The sequence below is a fragment of the Rhincodon typus genome, unplaced genomic scaffold (assembly GCF_021869965.1).
Source record: "Rhincodon typus isolate 14 unplaced genomic scaffold, sRhiTyp1.1 hic_rhity00002680, whole genome shotgun sequence".
In the NCBI taxonomy this organism is placed as follows: domain Eukaryota; kingdom Metazoa; phylum Chordata; class Chondrichthyes; order Orectolobiformes; family Rhincodontidae; genus Rhincodon; species Rhincodon typus.
In genome coordinates this window covers 1-16617 of record NW_025968318.1, presented here as the reverse complement: position 1 = coordinate 16617, position 16617 = coordinate 1, and the positions used below count along the sequence as shown (strand labels likewise).

The window sequence follows — 16617 nt, the reverse complement described above, 5'->3', positions numbered from 1 at the left end:
TTGACCCAGCCACAATGAAGAGTCTGTAATGAAAACCGAAAGAACTGCCGATGCTGTAAATCAGAAACAAAAGCAGAAGTTGCTGGAAAAGCTCAACAAGTCCAGCAGCATTTGTGGAGTGAAATCAGAGTTAATGTTTCACATCCAGTGAGCCTCGCCAGAATTGTCTGTAAAGTATGTCCAAATGGGATGATATGCAACTTGGAGCAGATTTTAGAGGTCTGAAGTTGTAGAAGTCATGGAGATTGTGACAGCTAGGACAGCATTTATTGCCCGTCCCTAGTTGCCCAGAGGGCAGTTAAGAGTCAACTACATTGTTGTGGGTCTGGACTCACATGCCGGCCAGGTAAGGATGGCGGTTTCCTTCCCTAAAGGATATTAGTGAACCAGATGAGTTTTCCTCAATTATCTGCAATGGATTCATGGTCATCATTAAACTCTTAATTCCAGATTTTTATTGAATTCAAATTCCACAATCTGCCATGGCATGACTTGAACTTGAGTCTTCACAATCAGAGTCTCCAAATTAACAGTTCACCAATAACACCACCAGGCCGACTCCTTTCCTTATCTGTGGATAAAGCCTTGACAAAGTCCTGCAATGTGTAATATGGATTTACAAAGTAATGTCAAACATGGAGGAAGTAGATCCTTACAGAGGTGGATGGGATTAGATAGTGATTAGATGTGAATAGTTGATGGCGGAGGCTTCAAGCAAAGAAACAAATGTTGTATAAAAAGGGGTGAGAATGGTAGTACGATGTACATTTGGAAAAGCAAAATCAAGAAAAAAAAGTAATATAAAAACCTTGTAAGAAATGGGAGACAAAATGGGCAGATTATTTCAAATTACTTGCATCTGCATATTTTTACTTTTGTTTTGAATAAAGCTGTTGTTCATTTTGAAAATCTCCCAAAAGGGAGGTGCACTATCCATAGAGTTACAGCAATCATAGAAGTCATTGAATCCCTACAGTGTGGAAACAGGCCCTTCGGCCCAATAAGTCCACACCGACACAAAAACAGAAGTTTCTGGAAAAGCTCGGCAGGTCTGGCAGCATCTGTGAAGGAAAAAACAGAGTTAACATTTCAGGTCCGGTCACTCTTCCTCAGCCCACACCGACCCTCTGAGTATCCTACCCAGACCCATTCCCATAACCCACCTAATGTGCACATCCCTGAACACTATGGGCAATTTATTTTGGCCAATCCACCTAGTCTGCACATCTTTGGACTGTGGGAGGAAACTGGGGCACCCAGAGGAAACCCATGCAGACACAGGCAGAATGTGCAAACTGTTGTGTGAACATGTGGACTGAACAGAGCAAGCCCATATACTTTGTGGTTCCAAACATCAATTTCATTTTACTGCCCAGCTAACTGCGTACTGGATATTAAACTAAAATTTTATTCATACATTAAGTTTGCATAATCATATCACTTAACAGTTCAAATTTAAAATTATATGCATTGCAATACAGTTCAATTATTTTCATAAGTGTACACTGCATTGAGGTATCTCATAAGCAATTATGGGTTATATCTACAATTCACATTAAAGTGTGATGGCTGCAAACACTTCAGTTTAAAAAACAAATGGGAAGTGGGTATTGCAGGCAAAGCCAACATTTCTTGCCCTTTCCTAATTATCTTTGAACTGAATGGCCTGGTAGTCCTTTTCAGAGGGCGATTTGAGAGTTAACCACATTGCTCTCAGTCTGGAGTCACATGTAGGCCAGATTAGGTAAAGGACATTAGTAAACCAGATGACCTTTTATAACAATTATTTCTAGTTTCATAGTTACTGCTGCTGAGACTGGCCTTGAATTGTAGGTTTATTAATTTGAATTTAAATTTCACTGGTTGACATCATGGGATTTGAACGTTATGTCCTCAGCACATTAGCCTTGATTCTGTGAGATACTACCAACCTTGTTGCTGAGTGTGGGCATAAGTTGCTTCAGTGTTTAGGTGATGGTGTAGGACTGGTGCTGAACATCATGCCAAGTCATCAGCGACCAAAAACAGGAATCGCAGGATAAACTCAGCAGCAAATGTGGAAGGGTGAATGTCTCGGGTCCAGTGACCCTTTTTCAGAAGTGGCCATTTCTGAGCTCAAGATGGCGGGCGGGTAAGAGGGAGGGAGACCTGTGGCCACCAGCGGGTTCACCGCCCCCTACACCACACCACACCACACGCGCTGCTCTTCCAGGATAGTGGGGGTGTGAGTGAGGGAAATGCGAGAAAGGCGGTACAAAGGGGAAACCTGAGCGAAACTGGAAGTGAAATTTATTCCCACAAACTGAGGGCGGCCTCTGCGGAAAGTCCCGTCTCGAAGCCAATCAGCAACTGCCAACAATTTGAAAAGCGGGTGGGAGGGGAATGTCCGTTAACGATCAGCGCGACGGATCGAGTGATCCCAGGATGTGAGGGGAGATCGAGTGATCCTAGGAGTGTGTGAGAAGGGGAGATCGAGTGATTTCTAATAACAGGTGCAGACAGTGAGTATAGCCAGCGGCTGATGGCGGAGTTTAAGTCGGTTTTGTTGTTGTTTGTTTGGTTCACAAAATGGCGGCTTTGGGCTGCGCCGTTTCCATATTAGTTCTGGCTGCTGTGCGCTTGCTGATTTCAGGGAATTTCTGACTCATTGCTACACACATTGGGCCAAACAAAATTCTTTTAGACTTAAATCATTTGCCTCTCCCTGCTTCTCAGACCTCTCCCAAAACGCGTTGCGTTCAATTTAACTCGGGGATCGACCGACCAGCTCAAGTAAGTCGTCTGGATTTTTCCATGTTTCTTCTTAGTTCCTTTGCCTGTCCGTCATCTTCAGTTTATCGGGACAAGTCGCGCAGTTCTGGAAAGCCCGTTTTATAAATTTTTAGTCAATCTGTTCAGATATGTAGCTGGAGCGGGTGGACCTTCTGGTCCAGAGGTTGGGGCATGACCACTGCGCCACAAGAACCTCCTGAGACAAGCTTACCTGCTGCAGGATCCCAACTTGTAAAACTTGTGATAATGCCTTAATATGCACCGAAGTTAGACACATTAAGATCCAGACTTAGAAATATATTGCTATTTCTTCAGTGTCACTGGGTCAAAATCCTGGAATTCCCTCCCTAATGGCAATTGGGATCAACCCACTGCAACAAATGGATTGCAGTGGTTCAAGAAGACTGCTCACCGCCACCTTTTCAAGGGCAGCTAAGGATGGGCAATAATTGCTGGTCCAGCCAGCCTTGCCCATATAAAGCCATGTGAACACTGGTTTTAACCTTTTTTTTTGGGTTGGGGGTATTGGGCAGTGTAGGGGTTGGGAGAGATTGATGTTGACAGGAGCTGGGTACTATTTCAGCACAAGCCTATTAAGGTGGAAGGGACACTGGAACCATAATTCACTTCAGAAGCAGTCTGAATACAAATCTGTTTAATGCGATAGTTGTTAAAATATCAGTCACTATGTATTTATTACTATAGAACCTATAGCTGCTAATTTTCATAATGTAACAACCTTTTAACGAAGGGATGAGATTATTTTAGGGGCTCATCTTACATGGAAAAGACAAGACCGTTATCACTCAGCTTTGGTGTATAGTTTACTGCTTATGTGTTATAAAATTGCACTCAACATGTTGAATGATGTGGAGGTGCTGGTGTTGGACTGGGATGGACAAAATCAGGTCACACGACACCAGGTTATAAGTTTATTTGGAATTACAAGCCTTCTGACTTTGTCAGCATGTTGAGTTTATAATATTTCAGTTCTTGGTTTAGAGAAATTTGGTTTGCTGAATTTTTAAGCCCTTTAAATTCAGTTATTAACCCCTTATTGTAACATTCTATAGTTAGCATAAATGGAGCTACAAAAACGACAAGTTTTTGGTTTATAGATGGCAGAGGTTAAATTTGTAAATTCAGTAAATGTCTGAAATTAAAAGTCTGACAACGAAACCATTTTTGATTGTTGGAAAAACCCATCTGGTTCCTTCCTTTTACGGAAGGAAACAGCCATCCTTTCCTAGTCTGGCTTTCACGTGACTCTAGACCCACAGCAATATGGTTAACTTTTAACTGGCTTTTGGGCAATTGGGGATGGGCAATAAATGATGGCTTAGCCAGCGACACCTATTATCCAGTGAATGAAGTTAAAGCAAAACGCTACACTTCCTGATAAAGCCTATTCACATAATTCAAATGTAGCGATTTCACTGAAACAGTATTTCGGCCTCTTTACAAGAAAATACACTTTTCCCCTTTATATTTAGGAATGGTAATCTGACGCAGTGTGATTTTGTCCGAAATTAAGTTTTCTCCAAAAAAAGCTTAATTAGGATTAAAAATCCCCAAAGAACCCTGGGACAACAGTGTGGAGCTGGAGGAACACAGCAGGTCAGGCAGCATCAAAGGAGTAGGAAAGTCGACGTTTCGGGTTGGGACCCTTCTTCAGAACTTGTCAGAGCTCAGTTTTTCCAGCGATCCTTATTTTAATAAGGAACGTCCACTTGTGAGATCTGATTTTAAAATAACTGAAATTTGATGAATTGTTCCATTTCATGGTAAAGTTGCTGTAGTCCTAGAGGTGCATAGGGTTGCTTTCCTTTTAGAGATACAATTGATGGTGGTTTAACGCGAAAGTCACCGTGCTTCAGGCGAGGGGTGAGATCAAGGAGGACAGACCTTCATTGTGTAACTTCAGCCGGGGAGGTGGGGGGGCAAAACTTAACCCACTCTGGCATTACTGTACGTTGCAGACTACCTGTCTAGCCAACTGAGCGAACCAACTCCAGCTCTAATAAAAGGCAGATTTTTGACTCATTGTTCATGCTTCATCCAGATCAGTTTTTGTTGGCAGTTTTATTAATGGTGGTCTTGTATTGCCATCCACTTTTGAGAGCAAGGCAAGGAGGTAGTTCCAAGCCTACATCAGCCCAAAAGTGATTTGAAATCATATTGGTGATATCTTGAGCCGTACATCAGCCACTGGCAAACCAACTCAAATAACAGCTACACTGAGCCATTAAATTGTTTCATTGCTGCGTTCTTAATACCTTCATGAGTAAGATATAGAACCAAACTAGTAATGGCTGTGTGGCTAAGGAAATGAGTAAAATTTGAAGCTCCCTTCTAGTCCAGCAGAATTTTGACATTTTGACTTGAATGATGTAGGCACATTTTTGATGAAGGTCTGATTCATGCAGGCTAAGTAGTGAATCGTTGTACAAGTTCATGGAAAACATGGGCATTAAATAATTTTGAGTATAACTCATTTATTTAAAAATTCATATTGTTTTCCTTGGTTTGATCATTTTTGTGCAGGTACAATGAAACTCAATCACTTTTGATTTTCCCTGGTGCAATTAAATTTGGTTATTTAAAAGGACAATTTGAAGTGGGTTCTTGAGAGGCCTATTAGCAAATAAGATATTAAAAAGAGCCCCTACCTGTAATAAAACAACAGCTTGCATATCTATGCATCGTGAACATAAAAGAGCATTCTAAAATACTTCATTATAAGGTGATCAAACATAATGTACACCAAGACAAAGAAGGACATACTAGTAAAGAAAATGAAAATGTTTGCTAAAGAAGTGGATTTTGGAAATAGACAAGGTGTGGAGTGGTGGGCCAGAATGAATAATGAGATGCTAGACAGAGTCGGGTGTGGTTGGGAAAAGATGTGGTGGGGAGGAATTGTGTTTTGCCCCACCTTGTTACTAAGTGTGTTTAACCCTGTAGTTTTTTTTCATTCTTCAAGGACCTTTTCAGTTTATATTCCAAATCTCAAACTGTAAAATGTTGACCTAGAAATTCTGATCCAGGCCAGAAGCCTGTTTGGACTAAAGATTCCATACTTGCCTTTTGATTATTTCTCCTCTGAAATTTCCCGGACATGAACCTCCTCCTAGGAAACAGAAAATATTGCAGCCAATTGTGAAGTTGATCAGCATGGAAGCCCCTCCCCCATGAGTAAGTGTGGCATATCCACAATTTAAATGTACAGCAGCTACTATGAAAAAATAAATATGTAAGGGAAGGAGCAGTTGGCAGGTGGATTAGGGTAAGGTAGCAGATGGGTGTGCAATTAGCCCAGTTTTAGTAAAACATGTTTCTACTTGTAAAATCTTCTGATTGCTTTAACACTTGGTTAAATCTGAACTGTGCAGAAAAGAGAATGAAAATATAATATAATATTGCAGATGCTGGTAATCTGAAATAAAAACAAAATACTGAAGAAACTCAGCAGGTCAGGCAGTATCTATGGAGAGCAAAACAGGGTTCTGAAGAAGTCATATTTGTGATGCCCTTACTGGGTAGCACGCTAGAAATCAAACCCTGCTGTTCCATAAGTGGTCACTGAAACCTTTTTTAAAAAAATTAAGATATGCAAAGTCATCCGTGTCATATGTAGACAAGCAAAAAAAGACTTTGTTCCCTCCTACTGGGTAAACAATTTGATTACACCCATCCTCCGGATTTGGCTGAGTGTTTCTTTTGTTTTCCACGTCCTTCAGGAACTCTCACAACTTCACAGGAAGCACGAAGTGACCGGTTAAAAAATTATAAATTTTGACTTATTGGCTAACAGTAACCGCTTACAGCAAATACTGGGAGAACATTAACTGGCTTTCTTCAGCCATTAGGTTTTTTTAAACTGGAGAGAGAGAGACATATCATCCACGTTTTGATCGGTTGAAAGGCTGCTGCCAGTATCATTCACACCCATAAGCTGTACACCTATCCAGGAGCTGATCAGAGAGTTGTTGTCAGGCTGATCGCCTTTGGCGTCTGTAGCTGGTCACAATTCCACAAAGCAATCATCAGCTGTTGCTGACCAAATGTGACTTCGTACACAGACTGTTGGAGCTGCCTATTTACAACTGTCGACTCCCATGGCTTGAACAAAGCAGCAGTGTAAAGACCAGGCTCATTGGCTTTCAGTGACCTTTTTAAAAATTCTGTCCTTTTATTGTGACACAGTCCTCCTCTCTATTCAGTCTACAGTCAAAACCAAGTAAAACAAAAAAAGATGTGATCATGTGCAGGACTTGATACATTAACTCTGTACCTTTCCACAGACTAGGAAGTAGATATCTTCACTTTAATGTGTAGTTCTTGCTTTAGTTAATCATTTTGTTACATGAAATACAGATATGCAGTTAAGGCGAGGTGATGTCCTTGTGGCATTGTTGCAAGTAATCTAGGGACTTAAGTAATGTTCTATGGACCAGGTTCAAAATAATAGCATCATCCGTATTCAAAGTTGAGTAAAAATCTGGAAATAAAAATCCAATGAATGCCATGGGACTTCAGTGTATGTGCCATTGACTAGAGTGAGTGGGAATTGGGAGGGATACTTTCTGCTGGTTGGAGTCATGTCTGGCTCAGTGAAACATGGTTGAGGTTATTTGAGATCTATCATCTCTGTTCCACAACATCTTTGCTGCAGTTCATCAGGGTAGTGTCCTTGGGCCTGCCATTTGCAGCTGCTTTATTGAAGATCAACTGTCCATCAAAGTCTGGAATGGGGATATTTGCTGGTGACTGCACAATGTTCACCGTTCAGGACCTTGGATACTGAAACAGTCCATGCCCAAATGCATCAAGATCCACACAATATCTAGTTTTGGGCTGACAAGTGACAGGTAATACTCATGCCACAAGTGCCAGACAATCTCTCTTTCCGATAAGAGAGAATGTAACCATTGCCCCTGATATTCCATGGTATTGGTATCGCTATCGCTGAATTCCCCCACTATCAATGTCTTGGGAATCACCATTGATCAGAACCTGAGCTGGACTGGTCATATAAGTACTGTGGCTACAAGAACAGGTCAGAGGCTAAGGATCAACCTAAGTCACCTCTTGATTTCCCCAAAGCCTGTCTACCATCTACCTGACACCAGTAAGGAGTGTGATGGAACATTTGATGCTTGCCTGGATGAGTGTGGCTTCACCAGCACGCAAGAAGCTTGACACCATCCAGGACAAAGCAGCCTACCTGATTGGCGCTACAGTCACAAAAATTCAGTCCCTCCTCCCATTGATGGTCTGTGGCAGCAGTGGGCACTGTCTGTGAAATACACAGCAGAAATTCACCAGAAATCCCCGGACAGCACCTTCTAAGCCAATGACCACAACTATCTAGAAGGATGAGAGCAGCAGATATATGGGAACAGCAGCGCCTGCAAGTTCCCCTCCAAGCCACTCACTCTTCTGACTTGGAAGCATTATAGCTGTTTCTTCATTATCCATGGGTCAGAATCCTGAACAAGCTTCCAAATGGCATTGTAGGTGTTCCTGCACCAAATGGACTTCAGTTGAACTGATTGCATGTCTCCACCTTGTTAAGGGCAGCTGAGAATGTACAAAGAATGTTGACCCAGTTAGTGATGCCCGCATCCTGTGAATTTAAAACAAAATTTGCATTCATTGTGAAGTGGTTAACAGCCCTGTAATTTGACAAGTAATTTGACAAGATAAGTGTATTTCAGAATTGTAGACTACAGACAGGCCCTTTGGCCCATCCACTTTGTACCACCAAAAATACACTATTGTCTATGCCATTCCCATGTTCCTGCACTGGGCCATAGTCTTGAGTATTATGATATTTTGAGTGCTCATCCAAGTACTTTTTAAAGATTGTGTGGGTTCTTGCCTTATCTACTCTCCCATGCGGTGCATTCCAGACCCCTGTCGCCCTGTTGGTGAAAAAGTTTTTCCTCAAATCCCCTGTTGACCTTTCAGCTAAGAGGAGCAGCTACTTTCTATTCACCCTGTTCATGCCTTGAACTTTAAAGTATATTGGATTATATGCAGATGAATGTATTTTAATGAAAATACTGCTGGCAAAAGTATTTGTTGATTAAATTGTGATGTTTCTAAGATTTTTTTTGTAATAAAATCAAATTTTTTTGCTAATTTATCTTTTTTTTTTCTCCCCATCATTTTCAGGTTTCTTTGGAAGACCTTGATAGGATCGGCCATTGTTGTTTTCCTGTGACATTAACTGTTCCAATTATGAAAATATACCAGTTTTAAAATTTGATACTTTTTACTTCATAATGGAGGGCTAGACTCACATGGGCACATTACCTTTTTTGGAAGGAGCTTTGTTTCTCTTCACTGTCGCAGTTCAATTTTTTTTTTGAAAGGAGTACTTGGTACCATGTTGAATTGAAACCCTTGCACTGATCATAGTTTATGAAATTCCTGTTTCCTCTGATCCCTTACTTTTTGCAATGCAACATTTGGTAGCATGTTAAACAAAAACTCCTTAGCCTATGTTTATCTGGAAATGTAGCATATGAGAAAGAAATGAAGAAATTTAAGAAATGGATTTGTATTAACAAAAAAATTTCTTCACTCTTGGAATTAAATTCAATTACATGAGCAAAGCCATCTCACAGTTTTGAATATTAAAGTGCCTGTTACAGCTAAGTGCATTGTTCTGAATGCTCAGATAATCTGTTCTGAATTTTCAGGATTTGAAGAAACCAAAAAGAGCCACAAATAGAGAAAATTAATAATCAAAAATTTAAGACTTAATTTTTCAGCCAACACCAAAGCAGATCAGTTGGTCCTGCTCTCATTCCTGAGGGACCTTGCTAAATTGTCTGCCATGTTTCCCACAGAATTATAACATTTCAGAGCTACTTGAGAGGATCCAAAATTTTACAGTTAATTAGGTGTGTCAGCTTTTTTTTCTTGGCTTTCTTCTTTCTTTCACAGAATTTCCTTTGTTTAATTATGGTTCTCTTTAACTCCAAATCAAAAATCCTGATTCTTAATTCACCTTGAGAGGAAACCAGCCACAGCATATAGATGTTCTTGTTTAGCATGTTGCTAAATGTGGGCACTGCAGGTTTCTCTTTAAATGGGGTGATATTAACATTCTAATAATTTCAGCGTCTCTATGTGGAACCTCCTAGGTTTGGGTTGGATTCATGGCTTCATTATTTAACTGCGGTCTGACATGCATTTTAATACTTATCCACTCCCATGTACATGACTCTCACCAGCCTGACTTCAAACTGAGAAACATTTTTGTTTTGACAAGCTGTTAACAAAGCTCCTTCCAAAAAAGGTAAGCCCTTATTCTATATAATACTCTTCATGAATATATTACAAAATCAGAATTTTGGTTACTTCAGAATTGGCAGAGATCAAGAGCTGCAGTATGATTTGTCCTCAGAACTTTACCGAATTTCAACGTTTGCTCACTTTCCGTCAAACGCTTTGGTGTCTGAAAGGAGTCTTGCACGTGCTGGATTCTATTACACTGGTGTAAGTGATAGAGTGCAGTGTTTCAGTTGTGGAATCACTGTTGACAATTGGCAAATGGGCGACAATGCTGTTGAAAGGCACAGAAGATGCAACCCAAGCTGCAGTTTTATTCAGAATCTGCCTTCAGTTGTTGAACACTTTTCGGTTCGTTCCACGTTTTCTCCGACTGCAACCTCTTTGCAATCATCATTTCATGAAAATGGAGCTCATATTGGATTAGAGTACAGCAGTCCTAGTGATCCAGTTGTCTCCAGAAGTGTGGAAAATATTTCTCATCAATTGAGATATCCGCAGTACAGTGCAGCTATGTGTAGTGAAGAAATGAGACTGCAAACTTTTCAGAATTGGCCCTCTTATTCTTCTTTAATTCCTGCAGAGCTAGCTAAAGCTGGATTTTATTATACTGGGGAAGAAGATAGGGTTGCATGTTTTGTTTGTGGTGGAAAGTTAAGTAATTGGGAACCTGGAGATCATGCAACATCTGAACATAGAAGACATTTTCCTTCATGCCCCTTTGTTTTGGGGAATCAGATGGGTAACATTCCAATGAGTAATACAGAATCTCAAAGACTGGAAGAAAGACATGAAACAGTTCGAGCTATGCATCCACGACATCCTGAGATGCAATCTTACGATACTCGACTACAGACTTTTTTGAGATGGCCAGTCAGGAATTTTATTCAACCTGAACAATTATCCCGAGCTGGATTCTACTATGTTGGTAATTTTTCCTTTTTCTGATTTGTTTCACTCCTAAATATTGCATATAAAATTGTAATTCAAGCATTCAAAAGTAATGGAAGCACTACAACTATTTTCATGTGTTTAGAGATTATTAGGTCATTTTAATATTTTGGTTTGGGGGGGGATAAAGAGGAGGCAAGATAATGTTACTTATAAATTACTTATAAATGTTAGTCAATTGTTCTTAGTTTGTAAATTTGTCTAGGTATATTGACCATTTGCTTTCTACTTTTCAAGGCCTTGTCAGCAATGGCAATACTTTCTTATTACTGTTTCTGGTACCTTTTAAAATGTTCCTTAATGGGAAAGTGCTTAATTTGCTGATACCGCAAAATATTCTATAACATAGTGGAGAATTGACTGTGTATTTTGTTTAACGCTAGGGCAAAATGATGATGTGAAATGTTATTATTGTGATGGTGGCCTGAGGAGCTGGGAAGCTGGAGATGATCCATGGGTGGAACATGCAAAATGGTTTCCAAGGTAAGTTGTTCTTTGAGCTTGTAACCGGATATGTGGGAACGTGTTTCAAAAGAATAGATGATTACCAATGTTGAAAAAACTATATATACGTTACTTTATATCTTGATTGCAAGTCCTCCAGCTTGCTCTGTCATTCAATAGAATCATGACTGACCTAATATTCCTCAATCCACTTTCCTGCTCTTTCCCCATAATTCGTGAGTCTCCTATTGATCATGAATCAATCTATCTCAGCTTTAAATATACACTACGATTGTATCTCCACAACTGTCTGTGGCAAGGAGTTCCAAAGATGATCAACCTTCTGACAGAAGAAATTCCTCCTTATCTCAGTATTAATTGGTGCCTCTTTATTCTGAGACTATGCTCTCTGGTCCTGGACTGTCCCATGAGGGGAAACATCCTGTCAGCACTTACCCTGTCCAAGACCTTGAGAATCCTCTGATTCGACGAGATCACCTCTTATCCATCTAAATTCCAATGAGTACAGACCCAGTGTATTTAGCCTTTGTTCATAAGATAATCTCTCCATATCTGAGAATGTCCTCGCGTACCTCTCTGAACTGCCTCCAATGAAGTGATATCATCCCATAAATAAGGGGACCAAAACTACCCACTGTTCTCCAGGTGTGGCCTCGCCATAATCTGTACAGTTGCAGTAAGACTGCCCCCCTCGTGTACTCCAACTCCCCTTGAAATAACAGCCAAGATTCTGTTAGTCTTCCTGATTACCTTTTTGCAACCGCGTGCTAGCTTCAGGTTTCATGCACAAGGGATTGTGAATAGTTCAAAAATAACAGTGTGGATCTGGAGGAGCACTGCAGACCAGGCAGCATCAGAGGAGCAGGAAAGTTGACATTTCAGGTCGGGACTCTTCTTCAGAAATGGGGGAGGGGTAAGGGAGCTCTGAAATAAATAGAGAGAGAAGTGGTGGGGCTGGGGAAGATAGGTGGGATGGTGATAGGTGAGTGCAGGTATCACCTATCCCCGTCCAACCTACGTTCCCCAGCGTCACCCCTCCCTTCTCTATTTCAGAGCCCTCCTCCCCACTCCCTCATTTCTGAAGAAGCATCCCAACTCAACGTCAACTTTCCTACTCCTCTGATGCTGCCTGGCCTGCTGTGCTCCTGCAGCTCCACACTGTTACCTCTGACTCCAGCATCGGCAGTTCTTACTATCGCATTGTGAATAGTTCAGACTCTTTTTTTGTTAGCTCTTCAGAAATACAAGCTTAAAGCCTGAGTTTTTATCCTGATAAACCTGTGTTATTGCAGTCAGTCATGATGATGTTATAGAGCTTGTACTAAAATTGAGGTATTGCTGAAAAAAGTGTTGTCAAAACATTTCATCTTGCACTCAAAACAATTTGCAAGAGTGCCACTTCAGGGGCAATCAACATTTGTGCTGTATGAGAGGAGTGTATTGACTGGTTGATATATGGGCTCTGGAAGAGGCATTGCCATAGGGAATGCACAAATTACTTGACAGTTGTCAAGCTTTGTTTAGATTTTAAACCAGGTTGGTTGCCATGTAATTCATCCTAAAGACTGGTAGATCATATCACTCAGCACATCCCTTCAGTTGTCTGAAACAAACAAGGTGCGCTTGCAAAACAGTATCCAAAATTAGATGTGACAGGTCAACATTTGCTGGATAATTCTGTGTGAGCAACGACTTGCATTGGCAGACTATTTAGGATTATCAGTCAGTTTCACATATATTCATATATTACGCACATTCACACTCTGCCCTGTTCTTGAATGCACAAAGAACTTGTACATCCACTGTGCCTGCTTTAATTGAACAACATAGGTGATAGCCATTCATTTGGCTCGTTTCTCAGGACAATGCCCTGACCTATCAGAATTTTGATTTTGATTTGATTTATTATTGTCACATATACTGAATTACAGTGAAAAATATTGTTTTGCTTGCTATCCAGGCAAATCATACCTTAAGTACATCAGGGTAATAGAACAGAATGCAGAATATAGTCTTGCAACTGAGAAAAGGTGCAGAGAAAGATCAACTCTAATGAAAGGTCCGTTCAAAAGTCTGATTCCAGCGGGGAAGAAGCTATTCTTGAATCTATTGGCACATGTTTTTAAACTTTTGCATCTTCTGCCCGATGGAAGAGTGTATAACTGGCATTGGTTATGTTGGCTACTTTCCCAAAGCAATAGGAAGTATAGACAGAATGGAAGGCTGGTTTTCATGATTGACTGGGCTGCTTTCACAGCTCTCCGTAATTTCTCTCAGTCTTAGGCAGAGCAGTTGCTATACCAAGGTGTGCTGCATCTGGACTGAATGCTTTCTGTTGTGCATCTATTAAAATTGGTAGGAGTCACAGGGAAACGTTGAATTCCCTTCACCTCCTGCGGAAGTAGAGGCATTGGTGTGCTTTCTTGTGCCAATGTAGATGGACCAGGACAGATTGGTGAGATTTACTCCTCAGAACTTGAAGCTCTCGATCATGTCCACCATTGATAAGTACAGGGGTGTGTCCTCCACTCCGCCACCTGAAGTCGATCACCAGTTCCTTCATTTTGCTGACATTGAGGGAAAGATTGTTGTTCTTGCACAATGCCAATGAGCTCTGTATCTCTTTCCTGTACTCTGTCTCACCATTGTTTAAGATCTGACCCATTATGATGGTGTCATCAGCAAATTTTGTAAATGAAGTTAAAGCAGAATTGGCCACTCAATCCTGAATATATAAGGAGTATAGTAAGGGGCTGAGTACACAGCCTTTTGGGGCACCTGTGTTATCGCCTATCCTTAATGGTTGCAATCAACCTGTTTGAGTTTTAAATTTGAAGTCTGGTAGGTAACTGTCAATCAGCATTAGTTGGTGCATCCTTCATCATACCACTTGTCAGCCAATCAGCACTCCTCTCACTGTACAAATGTTGGATTTTCCCCTTGTATTGGTATACTTGCAAATTCTCCTGCTGAGTGTAAGATGAAAACTTAAACTTATTTTTCAGCAGTACTGAAGTTCTGTACTGTCAGACAACTATAGTGTGTACAACTATGGACAGAAATGATTCTTTTCAAAGACATAGTTGATAATTTCCCTTTGTCATGGTCACATAAAAGAAACCTCCTTGCTCTTTCAACCTGTGTGCAGCCCATGAATGGTTGACTGCAACGACTTCTCCATGTTGTCAAGTTGGCTGGGACTAGTCACCTGGTTCCATTCTTATCTGTCTCGTAATCAACGAATCATTCGAAATGGCCTCCGTCCTTGCTTCCATACCATTACGTTGGTGTCCCACAAGAATCCATTATTGAGTGACTTCAGTTTCGCATGTCCATGCTATCGCTTGGTTCATTTATCCGAAACCAATTTATTTTTCATGTGTACGTTGGTGACATCCACTTTACCTTTTGGTTTCTTCACTGCTGTTAATCCATCAGACTGTTTTGTTTATCTGACATTCAGTAGTGGGCGATCAGAAACTTCCTCCAGTTGAATATAGTGAAAACTAAAACCGCTGTTTTGAACTACACTTAAACACTATTCCTTAGCTACTGACTCCATCCTTCCAGATAGAAAAATCAGTAATAATGCCAGCCTGTTCTCAACCTTTGTGTTATTTCATCCCCAAGAAGAGCCTTCAACCTAATTCATTTGATTGCCTATTTCTAGCTCTAAAATTATCTGACTTCGTGTCTGTCCCAGCCTATCTTTCCCTGAAGCCCTCACTTTTATACCTTGTCACATTGCTGAATTTAACTGTTCCAGTACATGCCTGCCTGCTGTGCATCGTTCTAATTTATGAAGCTTGTGGTCCTCCAAAACTACAGTACTGCCCATGTTTTCTCAACCTGAAAAGTGTTTGGGCGCATATGGAGACCATTTGGCCCATCACGTCTGCACTGACTCTCCAAATGAGCATCATGACTTATTGCTGTTCTACTGCCCTCGCACACTGTTTCTATTTAAATAATTGTCTAATGCTCCCTCTTGAATGGAACCTGCCTCTATCACGCTTCCAAGCAATGCATTACAGACACAAACTATTTGTTGTGAGTTTTCTGTCCCATCGTATTTGCTTCTTTTTCAAATCACTGAAGTCTGTGCCCTCTCATTCTTGATCCTTTATAAGCAGAAACTGTTTCTACATATCTATTCTATCCAGCCCCCTCATGATTTTTAAAGCTTCTATCATATTTCCTTTTGACTTTCTCTCTAGGGGGAATAGTTTCAACCTCTCTGATCTACCCTCGACCGGCATTTCTTATTCCTGAAATTGTGTCTTTGTAAATCTCTTTTTTTTTTGCACTTTCTTTACTGTTTTCACATCCTTCCTATACTGTGGCACCCAGAACTGTACGCAGTGCTCCAGCTGAGATCTAACCAGTGTCTTGTACAAGTTCAGCATAATCTGCTTGCTCTTATACTTTTTGCCTCTATTAATAAAGCCTACTTGAAGAAAGAGCAGCATTCTGAAAGCTTGTGATTTCAAATAAACCTGTTGGAGTATAACCTGGTGTTGTGTGACTTCTGACTTTGATTTATCTTATTCTAGATTGACTGTTGTCATTTGTGCACTGTTATCCTCGACCTTGCAATAAAGGTGTTGCTATGATCTAAATGTTCGCCCATTGACACTTGGCCCACCTTTTTTTTTGTTTTTTAAGAACCAAGTCCAAATGTACATTCTTCTTTGTTGGACTAGACATATACTGCTGTAGGAAATTCTCCTGAGCAAAATTGAGTACAAACTCCCCACTCGACACACATTACAACTTGCAGAAATCCTATTTATCTATCACCTCCCTGCTCGGTGACTTACAATGGCTCCCAGTCAATCAGGGTTTATTTTTAAAACTCTCATGCTTCTTTTCAAATCCTTAATGGCCTGAATGTTCCTTATCTCTGTAACCTTCTCTAGTTACACAGCCCTCCAAAATATCTCCAAATGCTATTAAATTTTGGTCTCCTGCACATCCTTATTTTGGTCACTGTAGCAAAGTCATATTTGCTGAAGTAAAGCCTTTGACAACACTTCACCTCTCTACCTTGTTTTCCTTTGTGAAAATGAGACTTGTGTTTAAAATAATTTAAAATCTGCTTTAAATATCTCAGTTGGTTAGTCA

At 40.5% G+C, this 16617-nt stretch overlaps 1 protein-coding gene across 4 annotated transcripts; it reads left to right on the top strand.

Moving 5' to 3' along the window:
• The first annotated feature begins 2229 nt into the window (after nt 1–2229).
• Nucleotides 2230–11515, top strand: LOC125481585 (inhibitor of apoptosis protein-like). Of its 4 annotated transcripts, none has more exons than XM_048593331.1 (3): nt 2230–2501; nt 8953–11005; nt 11412–11515. In XM_048593331.1, exons 2-3 carry the CDS (start codon nt 10114–10116, stop codon nt 11513–11515), a joined length of 996 nt encoding a protein of 331 aa, XP_048449288.1. In that variant the 5' UTR covers nt 2230–2501; nt 8953–10113. The 4 variants fall into 4 exon arrangements, with proteins under 4 accessions (XP_048449288.1, XP_048449289.1, XP_048449290.1 ...); XM_048593332.1 differs by having other exon boundaries at nt 2280–2492; XM_048593333.1 differs by lacking the exon at nt 2230–2501 and adding an exon at nt 2538–2772.
• Nucleotides 11516–16617: the final 5102 nt, after the last annotated feature.